The 15,364-nt window shown below is 40.9% G+C and overlaps 1 protein-coding gene across 12 annotated transcripts in view; it reads right to left on the minus strand.

Annotated features, from left to right (window-relative positions):
* Positions 1-481: 481 nt before the first annotated feature.
* POMGNT2 (protein O-linked mannose N-acetylglucosaminyltransferase 2 (beta 1,4-)) overlaps positions 482-15,364 on the minus strand; it is a 29,251-nt gene continuing 14,368 nt past the window's right edge. For 5 of the 12 annotated variants that reach the window (XM_089532853.1, XM_089532856.1, XM_089532861.1 and 2 more), the window contains 2 exons: positions 14,210-14,329; positions 482-2,808 (listed from right to left, as the gene is read on the minus strand). In XM_089532853.1, coding sequence (XP_089388979.1) covers positions 981-2,717 — 1,737 coding nt within the window. In that variant the 5' untranslated portion in view covers positions 2,718-2,808; positions 14,210-14,329 and the 3' untranslated portion in view covers positions 482-980. Of the gene's footprint in view, positions 2,809-5,212; positions 5,418-8,425; positions 8,519-9,199; positions 9,379-9,564; positions 9,626-10,621; positions 10,666-14,209; positions 14,330-15,364 lie in introns of those variants that run through there. The other 7 variants (XM_089532854.1, XM_089532855.1, XM_089532863.1 and 4 more) reach the window with 7 other exon arrangements.

The raw sequence follows: 15,364 nt of genomic DNA on the forward strand, positions 1-15,364 counted from the left end.
GACAGTTGGAAACAGGGAAACCATGTACACAACCATAAGCTCATTGGAGGAACAATGGGACATAAATGTAACTAATCAATCAATCAATAAAACAATTCATAGAATCATAGAATTGTAGTTGGAAGAGACCACAAGGGCCATCCAGTCCAACCCCCTGCCATGCAGAAAATCTCAATCAAAGCATCCCCGACAGATGGCCATCCAGCCTCTGCTTAAAGACCTCCTAAGAAGGAGACTCCATCACACTCCGAGGGAGTGTGTCCCACTGTCAAACAGCCCTTACTATGAGGAAGGTCCTCCTAATGTTGAGGTGGAATCTCTTTTCCTGTAGCTTGCATCCATTGTTCCGGGTCCTGTTCAATTATAAAACAACATTTTTTTTTAAATGGAAGGAAGCTTGAATACTGTGAAATAGTAATTCTTATTTGAATTAACATTCCCTTTTATGAATAAATAGCAAAAGGACGAGAAAGTGTCTTGATAGTTTTTAATGAATATTTGGCTACCAAATGTTCTGGTCAATGTTTTCAGGAATCAATCAATAAATAAAAATAAATAAAGTTAAAAATTGGAGAATATAAAACTGATTGCTCACCCAGTGACATAAACAAATTTCAGCATAAAGCTGTATTTAAAATATTCACCATAAGAGAGAGAAAAGGAGGGAGGGAAGGAGGATGGGGACAAGAACAGAAAAAGGTGAGATTTATATAACAATCAAAATACAACAGTATCTTTCTATTTTCATTTCAATCTGTAGCCTCATGCCTGTGGGTTTGTTTTAAGGGCCAAGAGCATTTTTACAAACTTGCCCAGAAATACGCAGAAGAAAAGACACACAAAACGCAATAAAATGAACACTCAGGCACTAGGATGGTCTGAAAGTCCTTGTCATCTTCTACAAATGATGGGAGAATGGGACTGGGCTCATCTTATGTAAAGCCCCTTGACACAACAGAATGTCTAGAACTCGGTAGCAGTTACGTACTGCACAACAGCACGTCCGCAAAGGGCCCAAGGAGATTTTTGTTGAAAATGCACCGGATCCAGACTAGATAGTTCGTAAATGGCTTGATGTTGTCTGAAAATGTATGGTTCTGGTGGGACAAGATGTAAGGCATGTATGTGTTTTCCCCTTGTTCTTGAATCCAAACTTCGTATTTCACTTCCCGGACCTTCAGGTATTTAAGGTTCCAAGGGATCTGCCAAGACACAGACAGTTTCGCTTCAGTGGTGCCCTGGACAGAGGCCTGGCATTTGGCATCTCTGACCTTTCCTGGGTAGAGACCACTGGTCCACTTTTGCCTCTTAGGCCCAGGCTTAATTTTTACTGTTTGCCTGATAACTTGGATAAGAGAAGCAATGTTAATTCTTGTGTCCTGGTAGATACGGAAAAGCCACTCCGGGTTACGGCAACAGAGATGCCGGGGAACTTCGCTGCTTTTTATGATCCGATCTTGTTCAATCTTGTCTAAGTGGGCAATTCCTCCTTGATCCCAGGGCCTGTCTGGGTATGTCACGGTGTTCTCCTTCTCCATGTTCTGCCAGGCAATATAATGGAGATCCATGCCAGGAAGAGTAGCTAGTGTTTTGTAGGGTGTGTAATGTTCAGGGTTGATGGCATAAGGGAAGAGTTCCACAACAGTGGCTCCCCTTGGCAGGAAGAGAGACATTATCAGCTGGGCTCCATGCATGCTGACTAGCATGGACGCGTTGCTAATCAAGCGGACAATATCTGAAAATGTATGGTCTTCAATGGAAACTGTGATGGTTTTCATCTGAAATTCTTGGGCAAGTGCCAAGAGGAGTTCTGCCTCATTTAAGATGAGTCTATTTATGGTACGACTGAATACGATAATATATTCCTCACCAGGCATTCCTTCCAAGCTCACATTCAGCTTCTCCATCATGAATTTGGTAAACTGTCGGATCTCATTACCAGAGACCAGGATGTTAGCCTTTGGGCCCTGGGGTTGGACAAAGCCATACTGATACCATGTGGTGATCTTTGACAGCCCCACATAGGACTTGGTAAAGCAAAGGAGACGCCCAAGGGTCTTCAGCTGCTCTTGCAGGAGGGGTTGCTTGCTGCTCAGCAGCCGGTACAGCTCAAAGTGAAGGCCTTCACCCCATCCTTCCATGAAAAAAAGCCTGGACTCCAGGTCTAAATCGGGGAACTGCTGCATGGTATAGAAGATTGGAAGGAGGTCATCATGAAAGACATGCATCAAGTTGTCTGGGTTGAACCTATTCACAATCAGGGCCACATCTGGGACGAAAACGGGCTTTGGCATGAACTTCAGTGCTGCAGCCGGCAATTCAACAAAGTTGAAATACTGTGTGTTGTGATCCTCAACTGAGGAGAGATCAAGCAGAGCAGGCTGAAATCTTCGGGAGCCCAAGTTAGGGAGCATAACAGAGGAGTTGCTGTGGAAAAAGACAAACTCTTCTGCCTCGGTAGAGTAACAGAGAGACTCAAAGCGGCAGATACGGTCTGTGTGCATCCTGCCAGTGCACACCATCTTGGTGCCATCTTCCACCAGGGCTTGAAGAGCAGCATGGTAGTCAATGCGAACCTGAGAGAGTTCCTGGGACTGGCGACTGAGGACCAGCTCCTCTTCCAGAACAAAGACGTGGTCGCGTAGCTTGATATATTTCCACAGTACAGCTGCAAGGATAGACACTAGCAAGGCATTAAATACAGCTGCTATGTTCATTCTGGATCCAGGTCCTAGCAAGAGGGCAGGTGGTGAACAGGAAGGAAGAGGGAGGCATCCTCAGTCCTCTTTAGCATGGTGGAGCAGAAACCTAAAAAACAAAGAAACCCAAAGTCAATTTTTACAACTAACAATAAAGCTCCAGAGCATTATAAAACAGATGTTATTTTGTTTTGTTTTATTTGCTATTACTAAAATGGATGGGTCAGCAGACTTCAGGCTTTGGAAAACTATTTCTTATTTTTACTAGGGCCCCCAAGACCTACCAACCAGAGTAGGGATGTAAATCTTTGTAATTCCATTTGAATAATTTTGCCATTCTGTCCCTGCTGCAAAAAAAGTCTTCAAAAATTGCAGTTTTCAAGGACTATTATATGAAGAAGCAGAATGGTTTCCAATTGACAAAAAGGGTTAACCCATTTAGAATCAACTCATTTGAAATGTGGTGCTGGAGGAGACAAATAAATGAGTCCAAGAACAAATCAAACCTGAATTCTTTCTAACCCGAAACCAGAGCCAAAGATTGATGTGGGATGGAGATAGGGGGTGTACTCTTAGAATTAAAGCAAAAGCTCCTGCTGAACATATATCCCACCTAGGAATTTGGTTTCAGCACAAGACCTGATCACAATCCCGTTTCACAAAAATCTACTCCTGGTTTTCACCCCAAGTTTTATTCTATTTTTGCAGCCTAATTTAGAAAAAAGAGAAAGCTTTTTGTTTTAACCATTGTAAACAAACAAACAAACAAACAAACCTAGAAGTCAAAACCCCTCAGTGATCTACTACACCCAGGGATAAATCAACACAACCTAATCTGTCTTCAACCCAACCTGCTGCAAAATTTCAATATGTCACTGTAAATATTACTGTATCTATTTGCCATCTCCATTCAAGTTTATAAATTGTTCAGCTTTCATACAAGGAAAGCTAAAATTTTAAAAAAATATTCTGGGAACAACTGCCCCAGATTCTTCTCTAATTTTAGAGACACTGCATGAAAACCAAACCCCCAAAATGAATGAATGAATGAATGAATGAATGCATACTGGGGGACAGATGCTACAGATATCTACCCCAAGAAAGTTTCCCTGCAGGTCAGCTAGATTATGGGTACCATCATTCTAGCTTGGATGAGAGTTACTTTCCAACACCTCTAGAGGAAAACCATTTTATGGAAGTGGCCATGTTATAGGCAAACTTTTCTGTTTTCAAAACCATCGGAAGAAGTCACTGGTGTCAGTATGTTTTGGGAAAGAAGGTATATTTGTACTGAAACTATTATTTCTTTGATTCAAATTTTAAAGAAGAAGATGATTCTTATGTTCTTCTGAAAGATCACAGAGGAGATTAGGAGAACTTCACATTCTGTCCCCCTGTCTCCTTATCTGTTCCAAGGGGAGAACAGGAATTTGAATAAAATGAACAAGCAAACAGTACTGGGATGACAAGCAAAACCACCACCTGAAATATATTCTGAATACTAAGGACCTCAACATAATTTTCATATCATCCAGTTATGGGCATGAATCTGAAGTATCATTAACAGTATCATCCTAGATATGTCTGCTCAAAAGTACATCACAGTGAATTTAACTGGACTTTGTTGCTGTTGTATGCTTTAAAGTCGTTTCCAATGAGGTTTTTTTTGGGCAAGATTTGTTCAAAGGGAGTTTGCCTCTATCTTCCTCTGAGGCTGAGAGAATGTGAGTTGCCTAAAATCACCAAGTAGGTTTCCATGGCTGAACAGGGATTCAAACCCAGGTATCCAGAGCCACAGTCGAATGTTCAAACCACCATGCTACCTCCAGATAAATGTTGGATTACAGCTTCAATGGCTGGACCACAGAAGAGGAAAATTTCAGAGCTTGGAAAGCTTAGCAAACTTCGAAGTTTTAACTGGAGAATTCTAAGAGTCATAGTTCAAAACAGCATTCTTTCTCCAGCTCTGGAATATTCTACAGTGGTGTTCAAGACACCATTTCTACCCTGACTATGCCAGGAGTGTAAATCTCAACAGAGTGTAAGTTAAAGAAGAACTAAAGGCTATAGAAGGAGGCAAATGATCCAGGCTGGTAACGGAGCCTCTTTTGTCTTCAAGCTCAAAAAGGAACTTGTACTGTGAATAACATACAGGCTAGAGAGAAAGAAAAACGGATTTCATTGAAAAGGAGCCAAATACTACCATGTGCATCACAGAAAGCCATCTTCATATTAGGCAGAGCAGTGGTGCAGAAACTGTGGCCCTCCAGATTTCATGGGATTCCACCTCCCACCAGCCCAAGCCCACATGGCCAGTTAAGATGGGAATTAGGGAGCCACAAATGCTCATGAGGTACAGATGCACCATGAGGATATGGTCACCAGGACAAAGATTGTTACAACAATATTTCTGGCCAAGTCATTGTCACTAAATTCAACAGACACAGCATTAGATCAACAACGGAAACCTTTTTGCAATCCTGATCTCCGACCCCAAGTCAATATGAAGGGACCTGGCTTTTTTTGAAGCTGTAAAGTTGTTTGTTATTTCCATCTGGCAGGACACACAGCTTCTTCCACTTTGCTTTATGTTTGAGCAGCTAACACATTCGCTTCTCCGGGATTTCAGTTCAGTAGGCTGAGATTTCCATCAAGTGCACTGTTAATCAGGTGGCAAATAACTGCAATTAGGGCTATGGGGAATTATGGGAAGGAAATTATCTGATTGGTCTTGCAGCTGACAGATTAAGTGGCTGTAGGGAAGGATGAAAGAAATAGCAATTACAAACTGATCTTGCTGTCTGTGGGGGTGGGGAAAATCATGCACACTCGAAGAACTCCAATAAATGAACATTGATTTTTTTTTATATTTTAAGACAGAAATCTAGTTTGACTCCAAGAGATTTCAGTCTTACTGAGCTACAGAAATAATTGGTTAGAAGGCTAAAAGTGAATGCTTATAGTATAATTATTCATCTGCTATCATATCAAAATATGTACACATTCAAATTATAACCACACATAGAAGTACATTGGCATAATGTAATTGAGGTAGAACTTCACTGGTTGCCATTGTACATTATGCTGTTTGTTAATTTGTTAATTTTGCTCATGGTCAAAATCATTGCTTTCTTGTGGTCTGTGGTTTGAAATTTCATTTTCCACCCTGGGAGGGTTTACCCTAAAGGCAACTTATGAATCTTTGAAATAAAAAATTAGGATAGCTTAAGACAGAATTCTTTCCTTGAAATATTTAATCAAGAAGTGTTGTTAGGGAATTTCTTAGCAGACTGTCATTTTGCACGGGGATGTCTATTTCTTGACATTGATCATATTGGGAATATAACTTGCTCAGATATATAAGATACCTTGAATCTTATCTTGGGGAAAAGGGGGGAAATTAATTAATTAATTAATTAATTAACTAACTTAAAAATGTATTTTGATCTACATTTGCATTTGAGAGAGGAAGGCAGCAATATCTCTACGTGAATCACAATCACTTTCAAAAGTTAGCTCCACAGTAGTATAATCTATGTATAGTATATTTATTCAAAAGTTAAGTTACATGCTCAATGTAACCTAAGCATTTATAGGATATGTACAATTACCTAGAAGTAAACCCCATTAAATGGTGTGGAACTGACATCTTAGCAAACATAGAAGGGATTGCACTGTTGAACATATCTACTCAGAAGGAAGTTCCACTGGCCACAACAGGAGCTACTCCCATGAATCTGGATGTAGGACTGAGGCCTTAATTCCCAAAAAGGTTTAATAATTATATGGCCTGTTACAGACTGCCAAAATAAAGCTGCTTCGGACCTCTTTGGAGGTATGCTATTTAAATGATGCATGGGTCCTAAGAGTCCGGAGGTCGCGCCAAAGCCACACTCCATTCCTAAGTACTGGAGTGCAGCTTTGGTGCAGCTTCCGGATTCTTAGAATGTGTGCATCATTTAAACAGCATACCTCCAAAGAGACCCGAAGCAGATTTATTTTGGCAGTCTGTAACAGGCCATATGTCTCCTGGATTGTAATGGCATTTAGTTAGGCTACAGTAGCATTTGCACTCAACACATAAATGGTTAAACTGGAGACACGTGGTATGTATGCAGTCACATACAAAATTTAAAGTTCCTCTGATTCCCTCAAAATTGGGGACCCATGGGTGCATCATTTCCATACTAAACCCATGCACTCATCTTATTTTTTCAAACCCACAAGTGACCAGATGATCACTTTCACTTTTTTTAAGAGGATGGGAAGCAATTTCATATCTTAAAAAGTGGGGGACATTTCAGTGGAGAACCACCCACCATGGAAGCCTTTGGATGTATAATTCTCATTCTTTTGGTCCAAATAGTTTTTAAAATAATGGGCGAGGGTCCTGGAGCCAGACAAAAGGCTTTGGAGGGTTGCCTACAGCCCACAGGCCAGAGAATTCCTACCCTGTCACAGATGTTACTACACTGAATGAAAATGTCTGTACAAACAGTGATGGGTAACTGCCATGGGGCTGAGCCCACTTTTCAGGTTTTCTACAAATTCGGGGTCACTTTTTTTTGTATTTGTTTGATTTTTTAAAAGTGTTTTTAATTTTAAAAAGTACATTAAAATATCCATGTACATGTAGAACAGACTAGATGAAATTAATTAAAAATCTATTCTTAAATATTTATAACATTTACTAGAATTGCAACTGCTCATTAACAAAATATATTTCCCCTCATACTTCAGTAATGTCATTAGGTTTATATTTATATATAAATCAATTTTAAATGTAGTTAAATGGACTTTAATTAATATAATATCGACTACTAATATGGAAGTAGAAGGAACTAAACGGACAATATTGACTATGGTACCTTTAGTTCTGTTTCCTATTTATAGTACACTTAACAGGGTTTTTCAATGGGAAGCTGTAGGGAGCATGGGAGAAAGGCAAAATAGCACTTGGGAGGCTGAATACAGCCTATTGCCCCCAGTTTACCCATCTCCAGCCTAGAAGCTAAAAAGACTGGACACACTTATAGGGCTCTTGTAATTAGGAACCTGTGCTATCAAAACAGAGAAGAGGGGGAAAAAGCCAAGTTGGATTCCTTGCAGAAAACCTCACCCTAGCATTTTGTCCAGGGGGATGATCCCAGGGCCATGCCCTCATATATTCGGTGCCACAGATTGCTGTAGGAATGCAGAACCTAGTCTACAAATTCAATACAGTTCACCATCTCTGTCCTACACAGACCCTTCAAGCTCAGCACATGAATATACAGTGGACCTCTGGTATCCTCTGGAGTTTGGCTCCAGGACCATCTGTAGATACCAAAATTTGTGGATGCTCAAGTCCCATTGTATACAGTGGTATAGTTGGATGGTATTCCTTATATAAAATGCAGAAAAGGTTTGCCTCTTAGAATTCATATGTTTTAAAAATATTTTCAAATCATGGATGCTTGGATCCGTGAATAAGGAATCCATGGATATGGAGGGTTGACAGCTCTATTGCTAGCAACCAAAATTTAACACAAATACAAAGTTGACCACACCAAGTCTTTATAATTCATATTCTCTTCAGTTTACAAGTGAAAAGATGGTAAACCCATGCTTCTCATACTATCTGATGTGAGGGACTGACAATTATTTTCCCTTCACTATGCCAGGGATCAGAACAATGGTTGCGCCCACTGTTTACAGCATTTTTTGTTTCTTTCCTGTGAACTCACCAGGGATTGGTAGCCAATGACTCAGAGACTGGCACTAGTCCAGAGACCACTACTTGGAATACCACTGATACAGACAACTGCAGCATGATATACCTAAAATGCGTGCACACACATACACACATTACAGAAAGAAAACAGATGTAGAATAATCAATTTCAATTACAGCCTTACACATGGATGGCATAAGCATGACTTGCAGGCCACATGAAGCCTCCCAGGTGCCACCAACCTCTTCCTTTGAGTCCTTTAAAAAAATCAATGAAAAATACTCCTATAACAACTTAAAATCATCAAAAACTAAAAATATGGAGTTTGGGGCAATAACTCTATAACTCCCCTCTCTCAAAAAACTTGGTACTTCTAAAAATGGCCACACTGTGGCACAAACTGAGGGCCACAAGAGAGGTGATGTCACTTCTGGTCAGTTGGGACACATCCATGTATACAAAGGGAGGCGGTAAGGAGGGAAAAATTGCTCATCCATTCCTGGACTCATACATAGTCTTCCCCAACCTGGGAGTCTCCAAACATGTTGACTATAACTCCCATCATCCCCAACCAGGACAGGTGAAGGAAGGAGCTGTAGTCCCACACATCTGAAGGAGCACCAGCATGGTGCTTACCTAATATACATAATTAGAACTAAAGAATCATAGAACACTAGAGTTGGAAGAGACCACAAAGGCCATCCACTCCAACCCCCTGCCATGAAGAAAGTGTAAGTGGAGAGAGGTAGGTATGATCAGCATAGAGCATGCCTGTAATAATACTCACCATAAAAGTGCATTAACATCTAAAGCATCCATCATTCCATTTTTTAGTCCATGGAAGTACAACTGCAAGCCAGTTCAGGTTTCAGGATGTGTATGAATGAATACACCTGAGGCTTCTTTAGCAAAGGAAAAGCAATGCCCAGTCGCCCACTCCACAAAAACAAAGGGGAAGAGATTTTCCTGCAAAGAAAACACACTTGGCCTTCTTCTCTTCCAGCCCCCCACTTTACCCCTACGCAAAACAGCTGTCAAAGCAGGAGTTCGTGTTTCGCCTGGAAATCCAAACTCGTCTTTTCACCCTGCCTGTACTGACCCTCTGCGCCTGCTCCATCTGTCAGTGGTGTCCTATTGCTCCAGCTGGCTCACCTCAATTTGCTAGCCTCCCCGGAGGTCATCTGCTCATGCAGGAGGATTTGCTGCAGTATTCCTGAAAAACCCACAAAGGGCAGCAGAGATTGAAACAAATAGCCCCAATGCCATTTTTACAAAGCTTAAGTGTGTCTGGGAGACAGGCAGGAAGCTTATTATGCTCTTAGGCAATTAGAGAGAGAAAAAGTGAGAGAAAAGGAGAGGCATGTGGGCATAGAGAGGAACAACAACAACAGCTAACAGAAAGATAGCCCTGACTCACAGGAAAATGGAAAGGAGCTGAAACTATCTCTCTATTTATGAATATTTACCATAAACATTCTCTCACACGAAATACTAGCTTTTTATCAGAGCCACTTTGCCTATGACAGGCAAAAATATCATTCAGTGCAAACAAAATACTGTACGTTTTCTGTAGGAACTTTAATTTTAATTGATAGGGCTCTTTCTTAGACAAAAATCTATTTTTCTATAATCTTCTACCTGCTTGCTTAGGAGTAAGCTACTTTGATCCTGCACAAGAGGACTGGAAGATTGGAGCCTTCAAAATGAGATCAGAAAGTAATGCGGGAGGGGAGAATGCACCTAAGAGTAAAATTGATCCAGTACTCACTGAGATAGAAAAACCAAGTTTTTCTGTACCACTTCAGACCTCAGATTAGCTCTGAGGTGACTGAACACTACCTTTTGCGTGCACACCCCCCCCCCCCCAAGTTTGGACAATGGTATCTTAATGTATTGTCTCCCAATTCCTTTCCTGCCCCAAAGCAGGAAAGCACAAAACAGCTTAAAACCAGATAATTGTAATTGTAACAACAACAATATTCCACTTTCCCCAAGATTCAGTGTGGTTTACAAAGATTTAAAGCAGATATAGTTTTAAATTCATCATGCAAAAATTAAAAATGTAATTAAACTAACAATAGAATTAAAAGCAGTAGAAAGCAGGACCATTAAAAAAGTAAAATGAATTAACAGTACAGCACATTCCAAAAGCCCTTTCCCCCTTGAGCGATCAGCCATCACAGGCCGGCTAAAACAAAAAAGTTTTTACCTGCCTATGAAAAGACAGCAGGGAAGGTGGAGTTAATCTTCTCTAGGAAGGGAGTTCCAGAGCCACTGAGAATGCCCTCTCCACTGTTCCTACCAGGTGTAACTGTAAAGGTGCATCCCCCATAGCAGATCTCAAAAACATGGGTAGGCTCACAGAATGAGAAAGGTCCTTTAGATAACCTAGACCTGAGCCATATAGGGCTTTATAGGTCACCGGCACTTTGGATTGGATTACTGGCAGTCAATGGAGCTGTTGCAACAAGGGAGTTGTGTGCTCCCTCCAGCCAGCCACAATTAGCAATCGTAAGACTGTCTTGAAAGGCTGCTTGTCTTCCATGCATACCTGCCCAATTTCCACATTGTTGCTGTTGTTGTGTGCCTTCAAGCTGTTTCTGACTTATGGCAACTCTAAGGCAGTTTCTTGGCAGGTTTCTTCAGAAAGTGTTTGCCATTGCCACCGTCTGAGACTGAGAGAGTGAGAATTACTCAGGGTCACCCAGTGGGTTTCCATGACTGAGCCAGGATTTGAACGCTGATCTCCAGAGTCAAATTAAATAACTACGCCATTCTGGCTCTTCCATACCAACTCCTAATCTGAGTGCCCCTGTCAATTGAAAAGTGAAGCAGGTAACTACTAACAAGTCTTATTATAGTAGTAGCTCCCTAATTATAGAACAGCCTTTCTGGAGAGAGTCCCCTGGTGCCATCCCTAAGGTCTTCTCGGTCCTTTCTAGCCACTCACGTCTTTTAAATTATTCCTGTACTTTGGCTCTCGGTTTTAGATTCTGTATGCTTAATTTGGAGGTTTTGTGAATTTTGTATCACTGTCATATTTTATGCTGCTTTTGATTTTGTGGCACTGCATTCCATTTTGTATGTAACTTATGTTTTATGTCTGCCTAATGTGATTTGTCACCAGGTTTGCTACCAGATGATACACTGCCCACAGCAACAATGAACATAAGAATAGTGTGAATAAGTTGCAGTCTACATTGGCAGAAAGTCTACCAGCTCTTATAAAACAGGAAACCTTCAAGGTAGGATCTACTGTACACTGCCCAGAGAATTTATGGGACAGCATGCCAATGTCAGAAAGCCAGCCAGCCAACTAGCTTTGGAACAAGCCAGGAGAGTAAGCCCGTTTTGAAACCTATTCTTTAATACGGCTTGTTCTGAAACTGCTAACCATCATTTTCCATTGTGTCCCAACTCTGAAGCTGTCAAAGACCTGATTTGCTCACAGGGATGAAGGTGTCTATATTCATGGCCCTAACTCACATTCATATGATTGCTGGAAGTTACCCAAACGGAATGGAATGAATTCAGCCCTCTCATTATCTCTTACATTTGAGTCATCTATGTGTAGTTGATAGTAGTAGTGGTAGTAGTAGTAGTAGCAGCAGCAGCAACAGCAGTATGGAGGAATAGGAACCTCCCTTACAGTCTAAAAAGGTACAGTATACCACCAGAAAAACAACTAGTCCTTTACATTCCGTAAAGTAAGCACTAATTCTTATCATGGAAACAATGCCAGTCTTGGATGCAATTTCCAGAGAAATTACAAGTCTGATACAAAGGAATTAAATGAGTACCCAAGTGAACAGGTATATTACTATCTGAAAAGCCTCAACAAATAGTACATCTACACTGCTGAAATAATGTTGTCAGAAATGCCTTTAAGTGCTGTAGCTCTATCCTATGGAATCCTGGGCTTTGCAGTTTTACAATGTCTTTAACCTTCTCTGCCAAAGATTGCTGGTGCCTAATAAAAATACAAATTCCAGGATTCTATAAGATGGGGCCATGGCAGCTAAAAGTGGTGTCAAACTGCATTGTGTCTCCAGCGCAAATGCACCAAAGAGGAAGTCACAAAAAATCATACAAGATTCTCAAAGTAATGATAGTAGATCAGCACTCACAGAGATGCACTCAGAATAGCACAGAGTTCTATGCGCAACACTTTATGATTCAGTCAGAGGCTACAAGGAGGGTATAACACCAAGGTACAAGAAAAGAATGCTTTCTTCACAAAGTGAAAAGAGTAGAAGAATGTTTACACAGTTCTTACTCATGTACACCAGAATCTTGCTGATACACTACACTGGTGCAACTATTCTGGTGTAGGTGGTGGCAGCAGGGAAGAAGTTGAAATTGAAGCAGCCATGAAGCCAGTAAGGCATTAAGGAAATAGGCTGGTCAGAGTTGGCAGATTTTGTCTGATTTCCCTTACCAGCATTGCATGTCTTGCAAAAAAGTGCAACTGCTAGCACATCTCCTGCTGACAGGATTCCAGCCATAAAATGCTGCTGCAATGGAGAGTAAGAAGAAAACTGAGGGAAGGATAAGAAAAGAGGGGAGGGGGGAATCACATTGCAAGGAAGTAAATTTCACAGAACCTAAAAGGAATGGTTCAGCATGACAGGAAGCAGCCCCGGGAAAGTCTCGTTCCCCAAGGAAGTTACTCCAGAGAAGGCTTTTTCTTAGAAAGGTCTTTAAGGAACAGTGAACCTGACAGACTGGCTATCCTGCCTGATTGTGCTTTATAATAATGATCTGTATCTTAAGGAAGGTGACTGGACATGGCTTAGCCCAGTCTTCCCCATCATGACACACTTAGTTGCGTTGGACTGCAACTTCCATTGTTCCCTGTCAAAATACACAGGTGGTGGTTGAGGATCATGGGAGTTATACTTCTCAACATTTGGAGAGTGTCAAGCTGGGAAATAGTAGGCAAAGAACTGGATACCTCCACCTTCTGATTTTGGTATTTACTCTTACTGTAAGACTAACTTATTTTGTGATCTGGAGGAAAATAATACATCTTTTTCAGATGACTGGTAATACCAAGTCCTCGCCCTTCAAATGCTTTCAGGTATGAGGTCAGTATAGTTTTTGTTGCTGTTGTGTGCCTTCAAGTAATTTCTTACTTATGGCAAACCTAAGGCAAACCTATCACAAGGTGTTCTGGGGCTGAGATTGTGCAACTTGCCCAAGGTCACTCAGTGGGTTTCCATGGCCAAGTGAGGAATTGAACCCTGATTTCCAGAGTGATAATCTGCTCAAACCACTATACCACACTGGCTCTCAGTACTGCCAATCTTAAAAAAAACCCAAAGCCCCAAAGATACAATCAATACCAAAAGAAGGAGAGGAGTGCAGATGGAACAAAAGGGGAAAGAACCTTCCTTTGGCTCTTTTCTAAAAGCTGTTACAGTTATCACAGAATGTTACTATTCACATAGGAAAGCAGGGACAGAAAGATTAGGTATCTGAATGCTTCTAATGGTAAGAAATTTCTACACCTGGAAGGTTAGCTCTAGCCTTCATTTCTTGATGACATGCTAGTTCTCTACATCCACCAAGTTCCTTGCATAGTGGAGTCAGCAAATATCTACCACCCATATTCAGGATAAAACAGGCTTTGGAAGACACTGTGACACAGTCATTCTGAATTCAGGTGTCATAAAAAAAACCTGATTTACCTAAGATAAGGGATGCAGCTTTTTGCATATATTTAAATTATCCTAGAACAGGCAATCTTGATAGACAATGAAATCATGCACATTCCTGCAAAATGACTTGAACATACCTGCCTATATTTGAAGATTCAAAACAGAATGGCTTTCTTATTCCTCTTCAGAACCTGAATATCCAGCTGGCCATCCTAATCCGTACAATATCTGATCATGGCTGAAGAAGTAATGCTGTGCTGAAAATAAAGCCAGGAAAATAATAATAAGCCATGTGTGTGTACTATTTGCATTTCTTCCAATCATACTGGCAAATTTTCTGCTAAAAGTGCACCTCACAAAAAACCTCTTCAGCTTTTGTTTTCACTAGTCCCAGGATTTCATAGGATGAAACCATGGAGATTATAGCACAGCCTTTCCTCCTGCACCAGATGTGGGATGTAAACTTAAATAGGCGGATTTTTTCACACACACCGGTGCTCGGGCATTAGGCATCCTGTATCCGATCTGGGCTTCTCTCGCAATTTTAAAATTTGCAGGAGAAGTTTGAACCGGGAACAGGATGTCTATTGCCTGGGCACAGGGGTGTGCAATAAAATCTGCCTATTTAAGTTTACATCCCGCATCTAGTGTGGGAGAAAAGGCAATGCCATAATCTCCGATGGTACTTAAAGTGGAATCACAGTGCTATAATTTAAAGGGTTCCAGGACAGGTAAAATACTTCTTCACAGAGTATGCTGTCAAATTGTGGAGTTTGCTAACAAAAGAGAAACTCAGGGATGTCAACTTAAAGGAGAATTAAAGGAGAATAAGATAAACTTATAGAGGACAGGGAGCCTCAAGAGCTATTGGTCAGGGTCACTCTATATCACCTCCAGTATCAGAAAATATAGGACTCTGCATACCAGTTGCTGGATAATGGGAATGGGAATAGGAGGGTGCTGTCAAACAAGTCCAGCTTGTGGGTTTCCTACAAGATTCATCTAGGTGGCTTCTGGGAGAACAGAATTTATTTATTTGATTTATATCCCGCCTTTCTTCCTGGAGGAGACCCAAGGTGGCTCACAAATAAAATTCTAAAAACATATTACAATAAAACAGTCAAAATCTCACCTAAAAACAATATAAAATTACAAGCATTAAAACCACAATACCCACCCTATATAACAAATAGCCAAGCTACCCCATGATTATACATTAAAAGCCTGCTTGAATAAAACCATTTTTACTTGCTGATGAAAGGCAAGCAAGGAGGGGACCAGCCCTGCTTCTC

Source organism: Sceloporus occidentalis, unplaced genomic scaffold, assembly GCF_023333645.1.
Source record: "Sceloporus occidentalis isolate IW3139 unplaced genomic scaffold, rSceOcc1.0.p SCAF_7, whole genome shotgun sequence".
NCBI lineage: Eukaryota > Metazoa > Chordata > Lepidosauria > Squamata > Phrynosomatidae > Sceloporus > Sceloporus occidentalis.